The sequence below is a fragment of the Uloborus diversus genome, chromosome 1, assembly GCF_026930045.1.
Source record: "Uloborus diversus isolate 005 chromosome 1, Udiv.v.3.1, whole genome shotgun sequence".
In the NCBI taxonomy this organism is placed as follows: domain Eukaryota; kingdom Metazoa; phylum Arthropoda; class Arachnida; order Araneae; family Uloboridae; genus Uloborus; species Uloborus diversus.
The window spans coordinates 26336396-26356924 of record NC_072731.1 but is presented as its reverse complement, the minus strand read 5'-3'; the positions used below and the strand labels follow the sequence as shown (position 1 = coordinate 26356924).

Sequence of the window (20529 nt, the reverse complement as noted above, 5' to 3'; positions counted from 1 at the left end):
TCAGCTCCTTTGTTTTTAAGAACTCTTTCAGAAAAAAAAAAAAAAAAAAAAAACTTTTCAAATTTTGGAAACGACCCCATTCTCTTCAGCTGCTCTTCTTAATTAAGATTGATTTCTTTTCTTTATTGAAATCTTCATACCTTTAATTTTTTTCAATATTTAAAATAAGTAATTTAATAACTAAACAAAATATATATTTTGTACAGGGGAAGATACCGAGCAAATGTCTGCTGCTGGACAAATGGACACCTTTTTAGGTGTACATGGATTGAAAGAGGTATTTTATTTTATTCCGAATGTATGTTACACTTGGCGCTATACGAACTCAAAAAATGCTAAATTACCTGCTCACTTACAATTGAGTTGCATAATTTAAAAAGTGTCAAAACCGCAAAAACTCATACACTTTTAGCAGAAGTTCTTGTGTGGTTTTAGAAATGCTTTGGTTTGAAGAAATTACTAATTCTACATAATGTGGCCAGCAATCATACTTTAAACAAGAAACCGCAGGAAATGGAGGTCAATTTTTACGGTTTTAAGTAAAATTTTAAAAGTATTTCTTCAAAAACAATTTGGCGACCTCAAGAGTTTGAAATCCTAGGCATATGCCTCTTATACGTAATTAGAAATCCGTAATGCTTCATGTGCGACTATCAGGTTAACAGTATGTTCATCGGGAAGAGCATGCTGAACGTATGCAATAATTCAAGCAATATTTTAATATGTTTTACACTTAGATAACACGCTTACTCCTAAATTTTCAAATTCATTGATTGGTATCTTACAAAATAAACTACTTATTAATATGTACAAGAATCGTACATAAATATATTTTAGTAAAGGAATTCCGCAGTGATAGATTGACTTTCCTGCTCACCAATGAAAACAATTAAATTCTTCATTTTACGTTCCTATCTTTTAGACACATACCTATGAAACTCGATACAGTTTTCAGAAATAAAAAAAAAAACTAATTTCTTCTTACTTCGTTAAAGGCATTATTGCTTCCATATTTCAGAAGAAAGATAATTTTTTCTAAAGAATGTAAGACGCAATTTATTTTGTACAGTAAAACGTAAGTATATAAATAAATAAAATAAAGTAAAAATAAATTAGAAAAAAAAACAGAAAACCTCACTAGCAATTACGTATAATTAACTCATTATATGCACATGCAGTTTTGGAAACAAATCAAATCTTTTTTCGTATCATAAAGTGTCTCATTCATAATAAGACAAAGTATACAACAAATGGGAAGGTAGTTAACCAATCAATGATATCACAGGGTTCGTACTAAATTTCAGAAATAAAATGAAGGAGTTTTGGAGGAGTTCTGAAGGAGTAAAAATGAGATTTTGAAGGAGTACTTTTGGGCAGGAGTACTTAAATGATCTCAGACTTTTTTACAACATATTTGATCCTCTTCTCACTTTGTTACACTTCACCTTATTTCTCCTTTTGTCAAATGTCATATTTTTCATAAAAATGTTGTTATAATAACTGAATGATGCCACCTTTTTTTGTCACTCTTGCTCTTCCCCTTGCCACAATTTCATGAACCCATCTCCCCCTTTAAGGTGGAGACATGACATCACAGATAGATGACCTTTTTAGAATGTCAAAACTGCGATTTAAGAAGCAATTGTTTTCTTTAACAAAATCACTTAATATAGTACATCCACTTAAGTATTTTTAAATATTTAAATAATAATTAGACAAACTGACTTCTGCTGTTGAGAGTGTGGTGGAGGAAAAGCAATAATCAAAACTTGAAAAGCTTTTGAAATGTCTTAGTCATCTAATATTTTCACCTTCAACTTTTAATTAAATTATCAATTTGTAAATTACATCTTTATAAAAATTAAAATAAACATACGAAATTACTACATTAAAATCGCCCTTATACCTTCGCCCTTGTGACGATGTGATGAAGCTTAGTTGTCGTTTGAAATAATTTAAATTACTGTCACAGAGGAAGATTATGTACTAAAAAAGAAGGAGTTTTGAAGGAGTTAAAACCAAAATGAAAGAGTCTGAAGGGCCCTTCAAAAAAAATTCCTAAATGAAGGAGTATTGGAGGAGTTTTGAAGGATCGTACGAACCCTGTATCAACATCAACATAGTGACAACTAGTAAATTTCACAGTTCATGAAAGAGGACCCTTGTGTATGATGTCCCATAATGCTCCAAATACGGCTTTAACTGGAAAACTGGATAGACTTTTAAAAAATACTAAAACAAATTCCTTATTATTCATTTCTTTTAATTTAGATTTTCACTTCAATCAAGAAATGTTGGGCGTCTCAGTTTGGATACATAGCTGTTGAATACAAAAGGTACTTATTTAAGAGTTTTCAATTTAAAACAGTTAATTTTAATGATTTAATTTAAATTACAAACAGCATTAAAAATATTACTTCCTACGAATTTGTCCATAAAAAATATACGACAGGGCTAAATGATATGAAAAGAACAAATATCATCGTTCGAAATGCTCTTATGAGCCTCATATATGCAAAAGTGCTTCAAAATCAGGTAACAAAAGCTATGACTGGTCCATGTACAAGTCTAAAATTCAACCTAGACAACTGAGACAATCAGTTTTCGCATAGATAGAGTAAATTAATGGATGAAAACAATAGTTGGCCAAGTTATAAACAAGGGACTCATTAGTTTTTTTTTTTTTTTTTATGTAATCAGAGAGTGGATGAAAGTATTCTTTGGCATTTTTCGATTGATGCCAAAGTGTTTACAAAATATTCGTTTAACAGAGTGTGAAAAAAATTAAGCAATTTAATATTAATTGCATTTAGTATTCTTCTCTTCCCACATTTAACAGCTGCCTAAACTACAGGCTACTACAGTATTATGTATGAGCTATGCAAAATTAAAAGAAAGCGGAACAAAAAGTTCTCTTATTGCTTTTGAATGCAAAATTCAAGTGAGAAACAGACTGCAATGCCTCCGACATTGTTTTTGGGCTCTTTTATTAATAACCAGTGCAACGATTTGTTACCATAATCTCTATTGTACCAAATTGCAGGCGTTATGGACAACCGCTGAACTCACCAATGGCAGTTGTAATACAGGAAATGGTGGCATGCGACGTGGCTGGAGTCCTTTTTACATGTGATCCTTTGACAAGCAACCCATCTTTGATTACGATTACTGGAAACTATGGACTTGGAGAGGTAGCCTTTGAAGCTAATATTTTTACTAAAACTAATATTTCATGTGTTTCTCTTCATAACATACAGTACTGGAAATAAATCAAATCTTCCTACAAAATCATGAGAAAAATAAGGATTTTTCCTTACAGAATGAAGTAGGGTCAGACAGGCTAATTATCACCACTTATCACTTTTTTAATTTTTAACTTTTTTATGCCTCCCTGAAAAAAAAAAAAACCGTTTTAATGCTTTAGGTGGTAATTTTTTGACTCTTAGAATGTAGAAAAATAATTAACTTAAGTGGTTCACTTCGGATTTTAAAGAAGTTGTCGAAATTGACAAACTATGTACCTCAAAAAGTAAAAATTTGGAGTAATTCTGACTGCATGGTTAATTTTGACCACTTGGTTTTGGTGTAGTTTTTATCTGTACGTGTTTTGATGGGACAGTTATAGTGACAAATGAAGGGCTACGGGGAAGAACGATCAAAGTCCATTTTTCTAAAAAAAAAACTCTGGTTAACCTATGGGAGCGCGTAGATTATTACAGACAGTATTCAAGAGAAATATTATTCAGGCAAGAATCATCATAGTGAGATAATAGAGTTTTAACAGGGAAGAATGAGGCTAACTTGGAAACGATTCGAGATTTCAAACTCAAAAACGTAATGAGGGAAATTTGAGCGTGGTGGACTATGATCATTCTTCCCCGTGGCCCTTCAAATGTTTATATATTTAGATATTTTCTACATTCACAAAAATAAAATGTGTTTGCTTTTGTGCCGTGGAAAACTGCTCGTAATGGTGGTACGCTTTTGTCAATGTACATTTCTTATTTAATAGCAAGTGGAACAGTCGACTGTTCGCATGAAATTACAATTCTGAAATCACTCAAGGTGTTCCTTCCATAGTTGTTCAATCTCTAGCAAACACACTTGACAGAGTCATTCAAAGATGATGATTTGCATGTGATCAAATGATTAGCAAAGGAAATCGAAGAAAATAATTTGTAAGTGATTTTGCTAAACTTTCAACTATCAGAATCACTTGTTTTCCGATCATTAACTTCTATAAACCGCTCAATCGCATTTTATCACTTCTTACTTATGCTTGACGACACCTGAGAGCCCTTTTTTGTGCGATATAAGTAGAATTATATTAGTATACCTTGAACTTCAACAAGCTGAGAAAACTCGAAATAATTTAAAACACTTGAATGATTTTTGCAGTATAACAATGTTCATTTTAAAATTTAATTAATTGTATGTCAAAACTTCTTTCCTTTTCGATTAATTTTCTCAAACGATCATTTTAGACTGTTGTTTCGGGATCAGAAGAACCAGACACAGTGACTCTTCAGAGAGAAAACGGTGGAGTTTCCATTAAAAATATGACCCTTGGTGCTAAGAATCGCCGAATCGTCATGCAAGGTAATTATTTAATGTAAATGCGTTGCTTAACATAGTTAATTAAACAGTTCGAAAACTTACGGTTGTTAAATAGATTTATTACATTTTATTTTTCTGTTAAGTTGCATAACATAGTGTTATAACATATGTTCAAAAATACTACCGGTAATAATAAGATAGCTATCTTTTATGATAATATTTAGTACATTAGTATTGCTATGGAAAGTGAAAAATTTTATTGAAACGTTAAAAAGTTTTATTTTGACAACAACCTGTGACTATAAATAGAATAGCAATATTTCTTTGAACATTCAATTGGGGGTTTCTAAAGTTTCTGATGCCTTGCTCCAATGAAGATTTCTATTGAATTTTTCGTGTTTTATTAAATCAGTAAATAAACTTCGCATCACTTGAGATCATCACTGTTACTAATGAATCTCTGGATAAATATTTATTTTAGTCTCACAACCAATTTTGTTTATCATCCCATCAAGAATAGAGATCATCACTGTTATTAATGAATCTCTGGATAAATATTTATTTTAGTCTCAAAACCAATTTTGTTTATCATCCCATCAAGAATATTGATGAATTTTTGAGCCCTTAAAAATCTTTTAATTAAACTCTCCACCCATAAAATCATAAATTAATCTTAGCTTAAATAACTGCACTAAACTTTCTTAAATTTCATTAACTCGATCTCATTAAAAAGACATTAAAGACTTTCGCATATTTATAAATGTTTTTATAACTTTCACTCCTCAAATTAGTGAACCTGTCAATATTAGTGAACCTTGGTATTTAAATGTTTCAAATTCAAGAGTAAAATAAGTATGACTACTGAGAAAAAAACTCAAATTATTGAAATAGTCAAAGTACTGTCATGTATAGCGGCTTTCACGAATAAATAAATATAACAAATTTATTAAACTTGAATCCAGACATCAGAAAAGAAGTTGTTATTGAGAAAAAATACTGATAAACTTGTCTCTCAATTTTGCCGTGAATTTACTTCTGTTTAAAAAAAAAAATTTAATGAAATGATTATAATCCAGCTGTCAGAAAGAAGTTGTTTTTGAGGGAAAAAAATAATTTGTAAGTTTATTTTGAAATTTTTCAGTAAAATAATTACCACTGTTTGTAATTTTATTTAAAAAGAAGTATTCATAGCTTTTTGAAATGAAGCAAAATTTCGAAAAATACAGTAATTAAGAAAATCTTAGAACTCTTTCGGCTAAAACATAGTTCAAAATGATTTGAAACTCCCTAAAAATTGCATAATGATAATGTATTTAATCTAGATTTGATTATGTGCGTAAATCATCCAAATAAAAGCTTAAGAAGCATTTGAAATTTCAATCTACATACATGAGATGCTGTCATGATAAAAATTTCCTACCAGATGTAGTATTTAAAATTAGTTCAGAAGAATAAACCTAGAGTTTTTTTTTTCATTGTGCTTGGCAAAAACAGATACCTTGAAATAAGATTTTTTAATTTAGACTAAAATGTGTTCACCGTACTGATGTAGGACAACGTATACAATGTGTTTTTAATTCATTGGTGTTATGAATAGGATACACTTTTTTATTTCTTGTAGATGGTACTAATTTTTTTAAGATAATGGTCATAAGTCAAATATTTCAAACAGAAATTGACAACAGAAATCCCTTCTACTTCAAGAACAGTTAGTTATATTGTTGAAAATTTTGTTGTGAAAAGTATTTCATTGGCTATTTGAGAAGTGGTATGCACCTGAATATTTTTCCAATCAGAGTAGGAAGAATATAATTTAATGGGAAGATAGTAAAAACCTTGAATTTTTTTTTTTTTTTTTAACATTATAATATATATTTGCTCCACTCTGATTTAAAAAATATATATACTGTCGGCCCTGCTTAATTGAATACTGTCAGTTCCAAGAAATATTATTTGATTAAGCGGGGAAATACTTTTTATCATTACCAAATTGACAACATTTGTCTTAAAATGTAATAATAATGAATCAATAACTATATAATGAGAGTAATGTTTTTGGTAAAAATATATTGAAACAAGCTAAGTGAACAACAAAATAATAGGTATAATAATTTTAAATATATATTAGAAGGGTGCAAGGAAAAAATGCAACTTACACCCTCATCTGTTGTATGCATAAAATATAATTTAATATTTTTACATGAATAATTGTTCATACGTAATTAATTTTTAAATTACTTAAAGAAACTTCTTAGCAAAATATTGTGAAAGCTGATCAATATTGTTTGATTAAGCGAGGATCTTTGACATTTCCTCAGTGGGGAAGTATTCGGTTCCAAAAGGTTTTATTCATATTTGGGGTATTTGTTTATCCGTTACCCGTTTAAGCGGGGCTGGCAGTATATATAAGAATACACACACAATATAAATTTTTTGTTCTGATATGAGATATTTAGCATCAACTCTACACTTCTGAGACTTAATTGTGCAACAATTTCTTTATTCCTAAACACATTTAAATATATATTACTGTGAAAGCTTTAAATAAGAGAATGTTGACTTTCACCGTCTCATGTGGACAGTTGCCAGATATTTCAAACTTTTAGTTTCATGTAGAGTGAAACTTTGGAAACTCGACTTACGGATAACTCGACTAACCTGGTAGCTCAACATTTATTTTCCTTATGGTTGGCTCAATGCTAATTTTAATGGGCTAAAATCTCTCTAACTTGACGCACATTTTCAGGAACCCCTATAAGTCAACATCTAATTGCTATTCTAGTCCACAATTTTTTCTTTCAACATTCTTTCATACTGACCTTTTCTCAGAACCTTACGCTGTGATTTCTTGGTCAGTCAATCTTTTTTGAGAAGTTCTTTTAGAGAATTCCATTTTTATCCAGGGGAGTCTGCCACCACTCTGTGCTGTTAGTGCAATTCTAAAAGGCTAAGGTAAGATAAATGTCCTCTAGAGAAAGGTGGTACTGTGACATGTTTTTCAAACAAGGATGAGCAGGACTTTATCTTAAGACGTGGCTGACAAGAATCTGTTTTGTCTCTTTAAAAAAAATAATGGCGAATTTATTATGTACTTTTTAAAGTTAGAAAATTCTTTTACTGGAATAAACTTTTATAACGTGAATGTTAAGCATTTGTAAGTGATAAGGCTTCAGAGTAGAGGGAAAAAATGACCGGCCCCGACTCTGGGAATTTTAGATCCTTAGACTACCACGCCACTAGCAATGGCAGAGTTGCAGGTTTTGGGAGAAAATGACCGACTCAGACTCTTGAAGTTTTAAAACTTTGACTCCTTTGCCCCAAAACATGTCAGTCATTGACTCCGCAGCCCTGGTAAGTGATACAGAAACTGTTTAGGAATTACAATTATGGAACCTCAGTAAGTTGACTTCCGCTTCAGTCGACATGTTTTCATGTTCCCCGGGGGTGTGAATTCAGACCTGACTGACAAGAATCTGTATTATCTCTTTTCAAAAATTATGGATTTATTATGTACTTTTCAAAATAAGAAAATTCATATACTGGAATTAGTTTCCATGATGTAAATGTTAAGCATTAGAAAGTGACAGGGCTGTGGTGTAGGGAGGGAAAATTACCGGTTCCGACTCAGAAATTTCATACCCTTAGACTACGACTCCGCGAGCAGTGGCAGAGTTGCGGGCTTAGGAAGAAAATAACTGACGCTTGAAATTTTAAACCTTCGACTCCTGAATCTGACTCTTTTGTCCTAAAATCTGTCAGTCTCTGACTCTGCAACCTTGGTAAGTAAAAGTGATACAGAAACTCTTCAGGAATTAAAATTATGGAACCTCAATAAGTTGACATCCACTTAAATCAACATGTTTTTAATTTCCCTTGGGGTGACGAGTTATGAAGCTCCACTGTATATATATTCAGTGATGTAACCATCAATTTTTCTAAGGTTATACTTCCAGTAATCCATTATCCACAATTGGTGTACGTGATCATATACATAGTATATTATAATATGAAAATTTATGCAATTTGATATTATATGTCTAAATAATGTTTGAGAGTATACAGCATATATATGAAGTATACCCTACGGGAACACCACTGTATATATTTCAGTAGCGTCACTACAAAGAGCGATGTTTAATCATTCAAATTTTAGCGAAAATAGAGCGCTATATTGCAGGGAGGGAGAGGTTATTTAAAGGTATATACTTCCTTTAATTATAAACCTAAATTTTATCAAATTTTTAGATCAGACAAGATAAACAATAATAATGTAGGGCAATCACATGTGTTTATGTATGCAGAGGCAATGAAAATCATGCAAGTGCAGGTGCTACATTTAGAGTTTTGAAATCCATGACTTTAATTGCAACTTTCCATGACTCATGAGTTACAATTTCGTAGAAAAAACATTCATTTTTCACAAGAATACCGAAATTTAGTGTTTTGTGAAAAATAAAATTTCAACCACATGAACTACAGTCAGACATTAAATTAAAGCGAAATGTAATGAGCTGAACTACTATTGTAACTAAAAAACAGAAATAATAAATTTCAAGAACATTTTCTGGTTTTCAACAAATCATACAAAAATTAGGTAGGAATTTTCATGAAAGCAAATTTATTATTTTTTCCTTGAAATATCTGATATAATACACAATAATCTCTCAATTACTAAAAATACTGATTTTATAAAACAAAGGAACCTGCTAAACTGGTTTTATTTACTGCATTTTTTTTTTTTTTTTGAAATTTACTTTTAAAAATATGTTATTTTAAGAACAGAGAAAGATGCTAAGATTTAATTCGTTTGAAAGCTAGCAGTTTTCTTTTTCAAATGCGTGACTATCAATAATTTACTAATTACTAAAATCAAGTTCAGAATCAACCAAATGAAATAAATAATCAGAATAAAATAAACAATTAAACAATTAAATTAACTTACCAACTTGATCAACAAAATTTTAGGAAAACCTACAAATATTTGAAACATTCCCAATGTTGTGTAAACTACATTTCCACACTTATGAATAATTTTAGATAAAAATTACCCGAGCTTCCCATTTTCTATCAATATTTTTAAATGTTCCAAACAGGCAAGTAAGTGGTAATGGTGTATTTTCATTCTTGACCCTGTAATGAATATGCATAGATATTACAGAGGCACATGTTGTGCGCACATACATTTGCTGTAGATATGTGCATTGCCTGATAATATTTAATTAATATCTATACTAAGCATTATCTTCAAAAACGGTAAAGTAATGCAAACAATTCCATTTTTGCTGTCATGGATATATGATTGGAAAAAAAGCTAATGGGATTATCAGTCTTGCATAATATAGACGAACGCGCGAACGGCGTTCGCAGAAAATTTTTAGCTCTGCAGAAATTTTTTTTCAAACTGCTAACGTTGATTTAATTTTTTTTTAAATGGAATTTTTAAGAAAATCCTAAAGTTTATTTCGGTTAAAGTCTTTCTCCAAAAGCCTTTTGAAGCACATGTGTAAAAAAAATAATGGTTTCGGCAGTCTTCTTCAGTTGGTGAAAAATAAGAACTAACTATATGTTATTGTAAAAAAAATAAATGATTTAAAGCAATTTTTTTTTTTTTGTCTCTTTCATATTTGAATACAAATTAAACTTTTTATTCAAGGATGAGTCAGGCAAAATAATTATTTGCAGAAAATTTTCCAGTTAGGATTTGTGTTTGCAGAAAGCTTTTCATTTTATCTAAGTCTGGGGATTGTCATTTATTTTCATCTTTCAATTGCATATTGTTTTTCATTTGTGCAGATATTTTTGAATTTTCAGCGCGATGCTTGATGTGAATAAGTTCTTTTCTTACTGTAAGAATAAGTTCTTGGCTAATGTGAAATTTTTGAAAATCAACTCTTTTCGTGCTTTGAAAAAGTGCATAAATAAGATATTATGAATGTAGAATCAGAATTAAAATTTTAACATTTTTTAGCAATATATTTTTACCTTTTTAAGCATAAAGTAGAAGCAATCGTATGTAAAAGAGATACAGTAGAGTCTCAGAACTGGATAACTTGGCAGACTCTCAGAAACACATTGAGAAGGGTGAAAATACTGTTGTTAAACCCCATTCCCGAATTCCTGGCATTTCCAAATTCGGCCACCGTTTAGTCAACATTAGGGTAAGTTTTTTGACTCTGCTGCACACGGTACTTGCCACAATTGTGCAAAATCTAGGAATGTAGTGATTTCATAAGCACTGTGTGCATTTTAGGAGCACTAATATAAAATAATTATCCCCTCACACAAGCTGATTAAAAAATCTTGTTTTTTTTCTTATTTTAAATGCAATTTAACGCATTAGACAAAACAAAGCTTTCGTAGAACTTTCCACACAGCTTAAAAGGAGTTTATTCGAGATATAAGAGAACTTTATATTGAAAAAACTAAATTATTTTAGGACTGAGTGAAATCCTAGAGATAAAGAAATATTCGAGTTGTAAGGCTTCGTGTTATCGAGAGTTGACTGAATAGGACACCTTTGATCATGCCTGGATTTGTAACTTTTGGGCCCCCTAACTGTCCACCAGAATATGCTATGGCACTAATGGCCACTGCCGTTTTAGAGGCGTGCCCCCCCCCTCCCCACATGGCAGGTACGTTAATTCGGGCCTGCCTTTGAAGACATTACGGTAAGGAACAGGGGGGGAGGGAGAGAACACTATTACGTAAGTTTTGAGGAATGGAAGTTAAAAATTTATCTAAGACGATCTTCCATAATGTTACAAGGCGGAGGTTTGCGAATTTATAAAAGGGTAAATATCTGAAATCAATCTATTCCTCCTTCTTCATTCGCACCTGCGGAGAATACAAATTAAAAAATTTGGGGCAGTCTCGAAAAGTTTCACAACAAGGTAGGATTAATCAAGTTGGAATTTAAACAAAGCATATCAACCTATACTTCTAGTCCGGCAAACTTAAATAATTTTTTAAAGCAAATGAAATAACGTTAAAAGCACAAATGTGCAAGAGCACTGCAGACACGTCAGTGGCAACTCGTCACTATGGGCCGAGCCCACTCGGAAAAATTGTGCATAGTTAGATTATATAAAAATGTCTTTTTGTGTTTCAGTTTTAAATAAAATCAGGCATGAAACTGATTTTAAATTTTAGCACTCTGCTAATCGCTAATATAAGAAAAAAGTGTTCCTTTTCTGTTGACTAGCGACAGCGCATTAAGAATGATCCTTCAGGTCATTTCAACAACGGCCCACAACTTAACCAACCTCGAGCATTACGAAAACGGCAAGCGACGTCACCCCGAACGATGTGTATGGGCCGGCTCCCTTCCTGCCTCTTTGAAAAATATCTTCATCTAATAGCAATAGTAGAAGCAGTGGGGGGAATGTGTCTTGTCTCGTGTCGCTTATACAATGTTTCAGTGAGGCAAAGGGCAGAATTTTCGGAGCCCACCCCACGGGGAAAGGAAAAGTTCTCTCATCGATTTCTCTTTCTCTCTCTCTCTTTTGATTTAATCCATTTTTTTCCTTTTCTTTAATCTTAAACGGCTGTTACTATCAGGTATTAGTGTTTACAATATTTTGGGTTCCCACTCATTTCATTGCATGGGATGCCTATTTTAATTTGTTTATTTATCTTTATGGAACTGAGAGCGCATTTTCGAAATTTCTGAATGGAGATTTTATTTTCGAAAAGGCGTTTGCCATTTTTTAAGTTTCATTTTGAATTTAGGTTCAGTTGGTTTTCAGTGTCGGGATAGTATAATAAGAGTTAAGACTATTTTTTTTTAATTAAAAGCTGTTCCTAAAATAGTCTTCATTGAGTGTGACTTTTTCAATTTTCTTTCAAGCTAGATATTTGGTTAAAGTAATAAATCTTAGTCGTGTTGGGCTTATTGGCATGCCTCTACTACGCTAGAGTATTCTAGCACTGAGCAAACCTAAATTATTACTCAATCAAAAGTAATTTAATTTTCTTATAAAAACAACATATTGGTAATTAAGTGAACTGCGTGTTTCTATAAAAATTAGTTACCAGTTTCGTAATTTGATATAAACGAAGCATTTTAGAGTGAAAGTTAATGCTGTTGCATGATCCCAGTCACAATCTAATTTTTGCTATCCTGCATGGGAAAAAGAGGGGGGGGGGGTCTCATTGGTCTTCATTGCCGTATTATTTGGCATACTCACCTTAGTTCTCTTCAATTTATGTTTTCCTTTATTTGTGAAAACTTTTATACAATTGTCAGAGGCAACCCAAACTAAAACTTTTAGGAGGAGAGTGGTTAAGTTGTCAATTTACAAAATGAAACTCCAAACTTTACCAAATGATAAAAAATTAGCATCCACACGTACTTAAATATAATTAGAGGATACTCTGGGCCTAAACAGCTATATGGACTCGAAATTTGCCAAATACAGAATATTTTGGGAGGCCACAATGACTTTCATCGGGGTGCCCCTGATAACAGCGGGCCCACCCGCCAAATTAAGCCACAAGCCACCGAGACACGTGTTTCTGTATTACAAGGAACATCTTTTTCAGTGCATAAAATGCGAGAAAAAAATCGGATATTTGTCGGATGTCTTTAAATCCGTAAGCTCACATTTTGTGAATTAAAAAAAGCATTCCTTGTAATGCCAAAACACATGTTTGCAGTGTTCCTGCACATTTGTGCTTTTGACGTTGTTTTATTTTTTAAGAAAAGGTATTTTTATACTTCTTATAAATTTTCGAAGTGGCAAAAATCCATTTAATAATATTAACATTTCATATTTTCTGTACTTACCTTTTTGCTCCATTTTTAATAAATAAGTTTTATCAACTTTGGGGCTTTAAAATATAAGACTTACTCTATTGAAGCATAACAAACTTCATTATTCTCAAAATTTGAATTTTACTTGTAAATTTGAATTTTAAATGACTGCGGTATATTATATGCTAGTACTTTTTTATTAATTGTAAAATCCGCTTTGAACAATATTCAATTTTTTACAACTACTCGGTATTGGCCGAGTACCTGATCAAAATTTGGCCCAGTACCGAGTACTCGGCAAATTGTCTGAGTAAGTCGAATACCGAGTAGTTACCGAGTACTCAGTATGTCTCTAAATTAAGCTATTTTTTATACTTATTGACAAAAAATGAAAGACTTATGCGGTAGGTTTCTGGCAAGGGGGACTGACCTGATAATAAATGTGTCAGCTATAGTGTACAAGTCTGCCTTGCTACGCTTTCACTCATTCTCCGTTTTGTTCTTAATTTCGGGTTACTTATTAATTAGAAATTTTTTACTTACATTCAAGTTTTCATTTAAATTTTTCACCATATAGTCAAGTAACATGCGTCTATCTTTCCATGCTTGTCTACTTGCACATTGCTCAATTTATTTTTAACTATACATTTGATATTTGAGTCTTATTATGTGAAATTCGTTTTTCTTTAGGTTACTTCTATGCATTAAGTTACTCACAGTCAACTGTAGTTTCAATTTCGTGCAAATAACGTTATAAATGAAAATAATCATAATAAAAGTAAAAAGAAAAAACCCGAACATATCAAATAAATCGAACAATGTTTCAACTACCAAAACGCGCAATAAAAGCTGCACATGAACAAAAGTGTGATTTTTTCTCCTCACATTAATATGAAAATTAAAGCACAGTAGGGACATCAAAGACTCAATTTGCTTTAAACAAAAACAAAGAAATAACGAAGCTGAAAATTAAGTATATATCTAAAGAATTAACTAGCAATTATAAGCACGTGTTTTACGTTAACAAGCCCAGCGATTTGGCGATATACGATAGTAAAGAAATCACATGACAACAAAAACCCTGTAGAAAAAAAACCTGTAGCTCAATTAATATGAGCAAAAGCAGTTTAAAGACAAAATAAAGCTTAAAATTATAATAATAGCGAAAAAAAATTGAATGAGCGGAAGCGAAAAGCATGAAAGAGGCATACAAGCAGGTAAACAAATCGCCGGTCGCCGGTAAAGCTGGAAGCAAGTTCTCTTCACTTCAAGCCCGAAACTGATTAGTTTGGAGCAAAAAAAATATGAAAAAAAGTGATTCATAAATCATTAAATTAAAAAAAAAGCAACGAATTAAGAAAAAAAATGCAGCATTTTCAGACAAACTATCAGAATATGAACTAGTGTTGTATTAATTTTCATTGTCGTGAATTGCTTAGATTTTGCTGGACTCTAGATTTTGCAGTAGGACAGGAAAGTTATTGCGCAATCAAAAGTTAATTTCATTTATAGATTGGTTCTTTTATGTCAATCGTATCTTGTTTTTATGGATAAAAATGTAGAAATATGTGTTCAATTTGTATAATTTTCATTTAAAAAGTAAGCATTGTACTATCACAGATTATATTCTTAAAATCTAAAGGACACCTATGTTCTCAATACTTTCTTTAACATCGAAAAACTCCATTCGACATCAACATTTAATAAAAGAAAAAAAAAAGTGTAAAATTTCCCCAAAGAGCTATTTTATGACTCAATATTTAATTTTACATGACTTTGGATTTCTTACTTTTTTTTTAGAATCTCAAAATTTCAGTCATTGTAAAAAAAAAAAAAAAGTGTAAACATTCCGTTTCAGAGACTTTCTGGCGAAACGCCCTGGAAGGTCTATCCCCCCCCCCCCCGCCGCGCAAAGGGGTGAAAACCCCTCATGTACACTCCTGAGCATTAAGAGCCTGTTTCATATTTAGTAATGATCCGATGCAAACTGTGGATTAGTATTAAAAAAAAACTCCATGGGGGCGACCCCCCCCGCCCCCCACATATGGGCGAAAACCCACCTATGCGAGTTCCTACTGATCAAAGGATTTCTGTGTCAAATTTGTGAAAGATCCGACGAAAACAGATATTGTACAAAGAAGACAGCCCAATGAGGGGGGTCGCCCCCCCCCATTAAGGGTCCCCCCCTACCACAGTCGAGATTCTCCTTTCGTAAATTTCTGAGCATTGAACGACCTCTGTTCAAATTTAGCAAAGATCCGATGTAAGCTGAATTTTTATAAGCCCCCCCCCCATAAAGGTCGACCCCCTACAAGGAGCAAAAACACCAATATGAGCTCCTCCTGATCAAAGGACCTTGGTGCCAAAATCACTTTAGATCCGATGAAAACTGAATTTGAATAAGAAAAACCTTTTTCAATGGTGGGGGGGGGGATAATCGACAATCCCCCCCTCACTATAGGAATGAGAGGAATCCCCCTCTGAATTCTTGAGCATCAAAGGACCTTCGCAAACATTTATAAAATGAATTTTCAAAAAAAAAAAACTTTAAAATTTCGAAAAAGAAAATCGCAAAAATCGTTGTTCGTTCGATGTTAATGGTATCTGCAGATTTTTTTCAGATTTTACTTTAGCGCCAAATTGTTTTTAAATTTGTGTAGAAATTCTTGAGACAAATTTAGCAAGCTGTGAATGACTCTAAAATGTGTCAAAAAATTCTTGAGATATTTTTGAGGCAAAACAAAATCTTAAAAATATCTTCAGATTTCTGCAGAATTTCTCAAGAAAGCGGCACTTTCTAGAGAAAATTTTGAGATCCTTTTTAGTGGGGGAATTCCAAATAAAAATGTTACTAGCAACTTTTTGTACTTATTTATTTATTCATTTTGTACCTCCAAAAATGTTTTTGGTTCCTCCTCAGCTTTTGCTTTACATTGCTTATATGCAAAAAGAAAACTGACTGTAAATATTTATTCTCTAATTATTACAACGGAATGATATTTTGAAGGGGATGGCGGTGTTATAACTGAAGATGTGCCGGAAGAGGCTAAAGATAAATGTTGCATACCTGAAGTAATGGCAATAAAGTTAGGAAAGTTAGCAATAAAGGTAAAGTCAATTTTTTACCATCTAAAAAAAGAGCATTTCACGCTTAAGTTCTGTATTATGAAAAGTGATTTATTGTTGTTATCAGAAAACATCTTTAACATGCCGCGGGATTTTTATTTTTCAAAATTTGAGCAAACAATTTTCCTCCTCTAATTTCTAGAGGAGATAAAAGAAATTCATTAAAATAAAAGAGTTTCAATGTTTCTACTGTGCCAAGGATCAATTTGGAAATCTGCAAAGCAATCTGCTTTTGTTGCTTCAAAAAAATTATTGAGAAATTAATTATTTTTGGAATTTTTAAAATAACAAAAATATTTGCATTTTTATAGACTAGAGCAAATATGTATAATTTCAATTTGATGATTAAGATATATTTGAATTCATTTCTTTAACACATGCTAAGTGTAACGAAAATATCACATGCATTTTGTTGAAGAAAACGTCTCTCATGAGATATCTTCTCAATTTCTGTAATATATCTCTTTATAAAACGGTAAAAATATTAACAGCTTTTAACGTATTTTTTGACAGATTGAAAAGTACTACAAATCACCAAGAGATATAGAATGGGGAATTTGTGATAAAGACGTCTATATTTTACAGGTAATTAAAGAAACTCATTTTTAAGCACTCTCTACCTAATGTTAAGTACAAACCCGAAATCTAAAAGTAAAACAGAAAATAAAAGTAGAAGCTTAAAAGGCAGAAAAATATAGTGCCGTTCTAGTAAAAAAAAAATCAGTAAAAGAAAGGATAGTTAGAAAAAAGAATAGTTAATCCAAAATGAAAAGTACTTAAAGTCCGCTTTCAAGGTTAAGGAAAGTTTTGTCACTTCTAGTTTGTTGTTTCCTGTCTTGAAAACTTTTAAGAGATGCATTTTGGAAAAGCTTCTCCTGCAAAACAAATTCTTCAGCAGAACATCTCAGTTCAATGTCTGATTTTCTTTTCTTTTAAGGAGTATTCATTTCAAATATTGTGAACATTAATGTTAAAAAAAAAAACATTTATATCAGGGGATTTTTTTCCATGCCGATCTGAGTACCGATGAACTAGAGTGTGTAACACATTTTTACTTAGTCAAATTAAGATGTTTTTAGGTTTAAAAATATTTAATAGCATTAGCCAGCTCAATTTTTGGCACCTTAAAAATGATAGAACATAGAATTATGCTATAAACAAAAAAAAAAAAAAAAAAAACTTCTGTGATTCTGAATATATTTAGCGTATTTTCTTTTCTCGCTTCTTGAAAAGGAAAAAAACTACTGTGAAAATTAATAAAGAAATAAATATCTTCAAAAAATGCTACAGAATTAATACCAATCGACAAGGTGACAGATTACATCTATGGAACTCTAAATAATTAAAATGTTTTGACTTAAGTTATGCATTTAAAATCTAAAGAATGGTTTTTGAAACGCTCTGATAAAATGACTACAAAATTTCAGCTCTTCAGCACTAATTACATCAAACTAAAACTTAAAAATTAGCTGAACATCGTGGATTTTTTTCACGCTCTTAATTAAAACGTTTTTTTACTTTTCTTGAATTCATTCAAATTTTCTTGTGCGTTTTAAAACCTAGTCATCTTCTTCGCAGTCCCGTCCAGTGACAAGTGGCGCGTTGGAAACCGATTTCGAGATCAAACATGAATTTGATTCTCCACTGCGATGTGAATTGGAATCATTTTCCAAAGCCAACGTCGGGTGAGTTTTTACGTTTCATTTAAGTTGTTATTCACAAAAATGTAATAGATTAAATCCATTATGTGTTGGTATTCAAGCAAAAAATTGTTCAATGTTATTATACGATGCGTTTGCAAGTCTACCTCTGACTTACTTTTTCTGCATGAAACTAGTTCCAAAATTGCAATTAAAAATTCATCACTGCTAGCTAGTTGGTGACTGTATGGCTAAAGAGACAGAGTTCTTAAAACCATTTTTTCCCTTAAAATGGACCTAACTTTAGTTTTCTTTACATGCTGTTAATTTACCTGTTTATATTTGGAAATACGTAATTTTTTAATTTTTTTTGTATTATTGTTCACATATTCTGTTTAAGTGACATGTGCTCTTACATGAAATACCAACTCTAAACGTTTTACACTTTGGAAAACCTTCGTTTTATACTCGATAAAAACCATTTATTCTGCATTGTTGTTGACTTAAACCCCCTTAATTTATCAATTCATAATACATATTGAATTCCTTTTTCTACGTTTTTAGGTAACCTACGTTTAGCTCCCTACGTAGTTAGCTTCTTACGTTCCTACTAATTCAATCAATCACTCTGAAAACAGCTGTAAACTATTTTTAAAATATTTCGTGAATAGGAAGATGTCATTTTTTCTTTCGATTAGTTGTTTATACAGGGTCCATTATGAAAGTAATGAGCATAGTGTTATTGTGACGCGACGATACCCAGTAAGCAAAATATCTTGCCTCAGTATTGCATAAAGGTTGACATGCAAGAAAAATCATCTTGCATTAATACTGCCTCAATGTTGTTATGTTACTCCCTTTATGCTGTCAGCAGGCTGCCACAATATTGACTGACAAGGTGTATGCAGCATAATATCAGGAAAATATCAAGGTAGGCTGCTTTTGTAACATTGCATACGTATTGATATGACAGGATAATATCAAGATGTTGTCATGACAGCATGAAATCAAGGTCTAGGCAAGATGATCTTGCTTTTGTAATCTTGCATACGTATTGATATGACAGGATAATATCAAGATGTTGTCATGACAGCATGAAATCAAGGTCTAGGCAAGATGATCTTGCTTTTGTAATATTGCATACGTATTGATATGACAGGAAAATGTCAGGATACATTGACATAACAGTATGAAATCAGCACGTTTGCAAGGTGTTTTATCCATTTATTTATTTGTATTATTTTCACTTCAAACTCGGGAATTAAATTTCATTCTTTACTTATTTCTGTTATTCTTCAAGATAGTTTTCTAGCCTGAGAATATTTTCTTAAAGCTGACATCTGATCTGAAATTCATATAAAGATATTAATAGTACTCGCGATTTAATTTAAAAAATGAAAGTTTCTTCGTTTTGCGTAATACTTGACTTATTTTTTAAATTCACGCTTCTAATTGTATTATAAAGACATAAAATGCTTAGTTAGGAATAATTGCGGAAGTTTTTATAGCACTAAAGGTAGCAAAATAATAAATAAATACAATAAATAAGTACATTTTCAAATAGATGTCAGCATTGAAAATATCCCATGGACAAAACCTATGAATTTATCTTAAAGAATAACATAAATACCATTGAATAAAATTAATCTTACGTGAGATTGAAGTGATAATACGAAATTCTGAGCTTCATGTCCTTTGTTTCAAAGTCTAGGGACGAAAAAAGTTATTTTCGCCATTTCTAACATTGATCGCACATCGTCTGCGATATGACTTGTTTAGTACTATATTAATAAACAAATACAGTTATCAGTCATCCATAAGTTTTTCCTAAAACAATACTATTCCAGACTAATAACTAAGCAACCAACTTAACGAAGCCTAAAAGAATGCAACGCCACGTGCAGCACCTCTGAACCGATTAAGGTCGAAGCAGGAAGAATGTGCCAGCAATACGAGGGATGCTGGGTAGAAAGAACTGTGCGCATGCGCAAGTAGCAATGAAGGTCCACCTGTTCTATTGTGTACTAATTACCTTGACGGCGACAGCATGAAATCAATATCATCTTGACGGCGACAACATGTATGCAATGTTGTTATTGTAAGGTAATATCAATATTGATATTTTAAGATGAATGCAATGTTACATACGTGTTGTTATTGTAATATTGCTTTTTAATCTTTATGCAAGCTTTATGCAGTATGAAACACGTCAATATTGACGCCGTCAGTATAATATCAAGATCTGTCAAGGTTGATGCAAGAAATTTTGCTAGTAGGGTAGATGGCAAAGCAGTAAAACCGGCTGGGAAATGTGGTGGGGGTATGCTCTTTCAATGCATTCAGTCGTCAGTTGCTTTCGAGCAGTGTGAGTGGAGATAAGTGCCTCCGCTTGAAGTATGTTTTCAACTTTTGTAACATAACGCAATGGAGCGTTCGCTTGAACAACGATACGCC

The 20529-nt window shown here is 31.9% G+C and overlaps 1 protein-coding gene across 1 annotated transcript in view; it reads left to right on the top strand.

Moving 5' to 3' along the window:
• Positions 1–20529, top strand: part of LOC129234325 (prodigiosin synthesizing transferase PigC-like) — a 117514-nt gene that overhangs the window by 41527 nt on the left and 55458 nt on the right. Inside the window, exons 9-15 of the mRNA XM_054868317.1 lie at positions 207–277; positions 2272–2336; positions 3044–3191; positions 4485–4599; positions 16317–16417; positions 16949–17020; positions 18014–18120. Of these exons, the coding sequence (XP_054724292.1) occupies positions 207–277; positions 2272–2336; positions 3044–3191; positions 4485–4599; positions 16317–16417; positions 16949–17020; positions 18014–18120 (679 nt within the window). The remainder of the gene's footprint in view (positions 1–206; positions 278–2271; positions 2337–3043; positions 3192–4484; positions 4600–16316; positions 16418–16948; positions 17021–18013; positions 18121–20529) is intronic.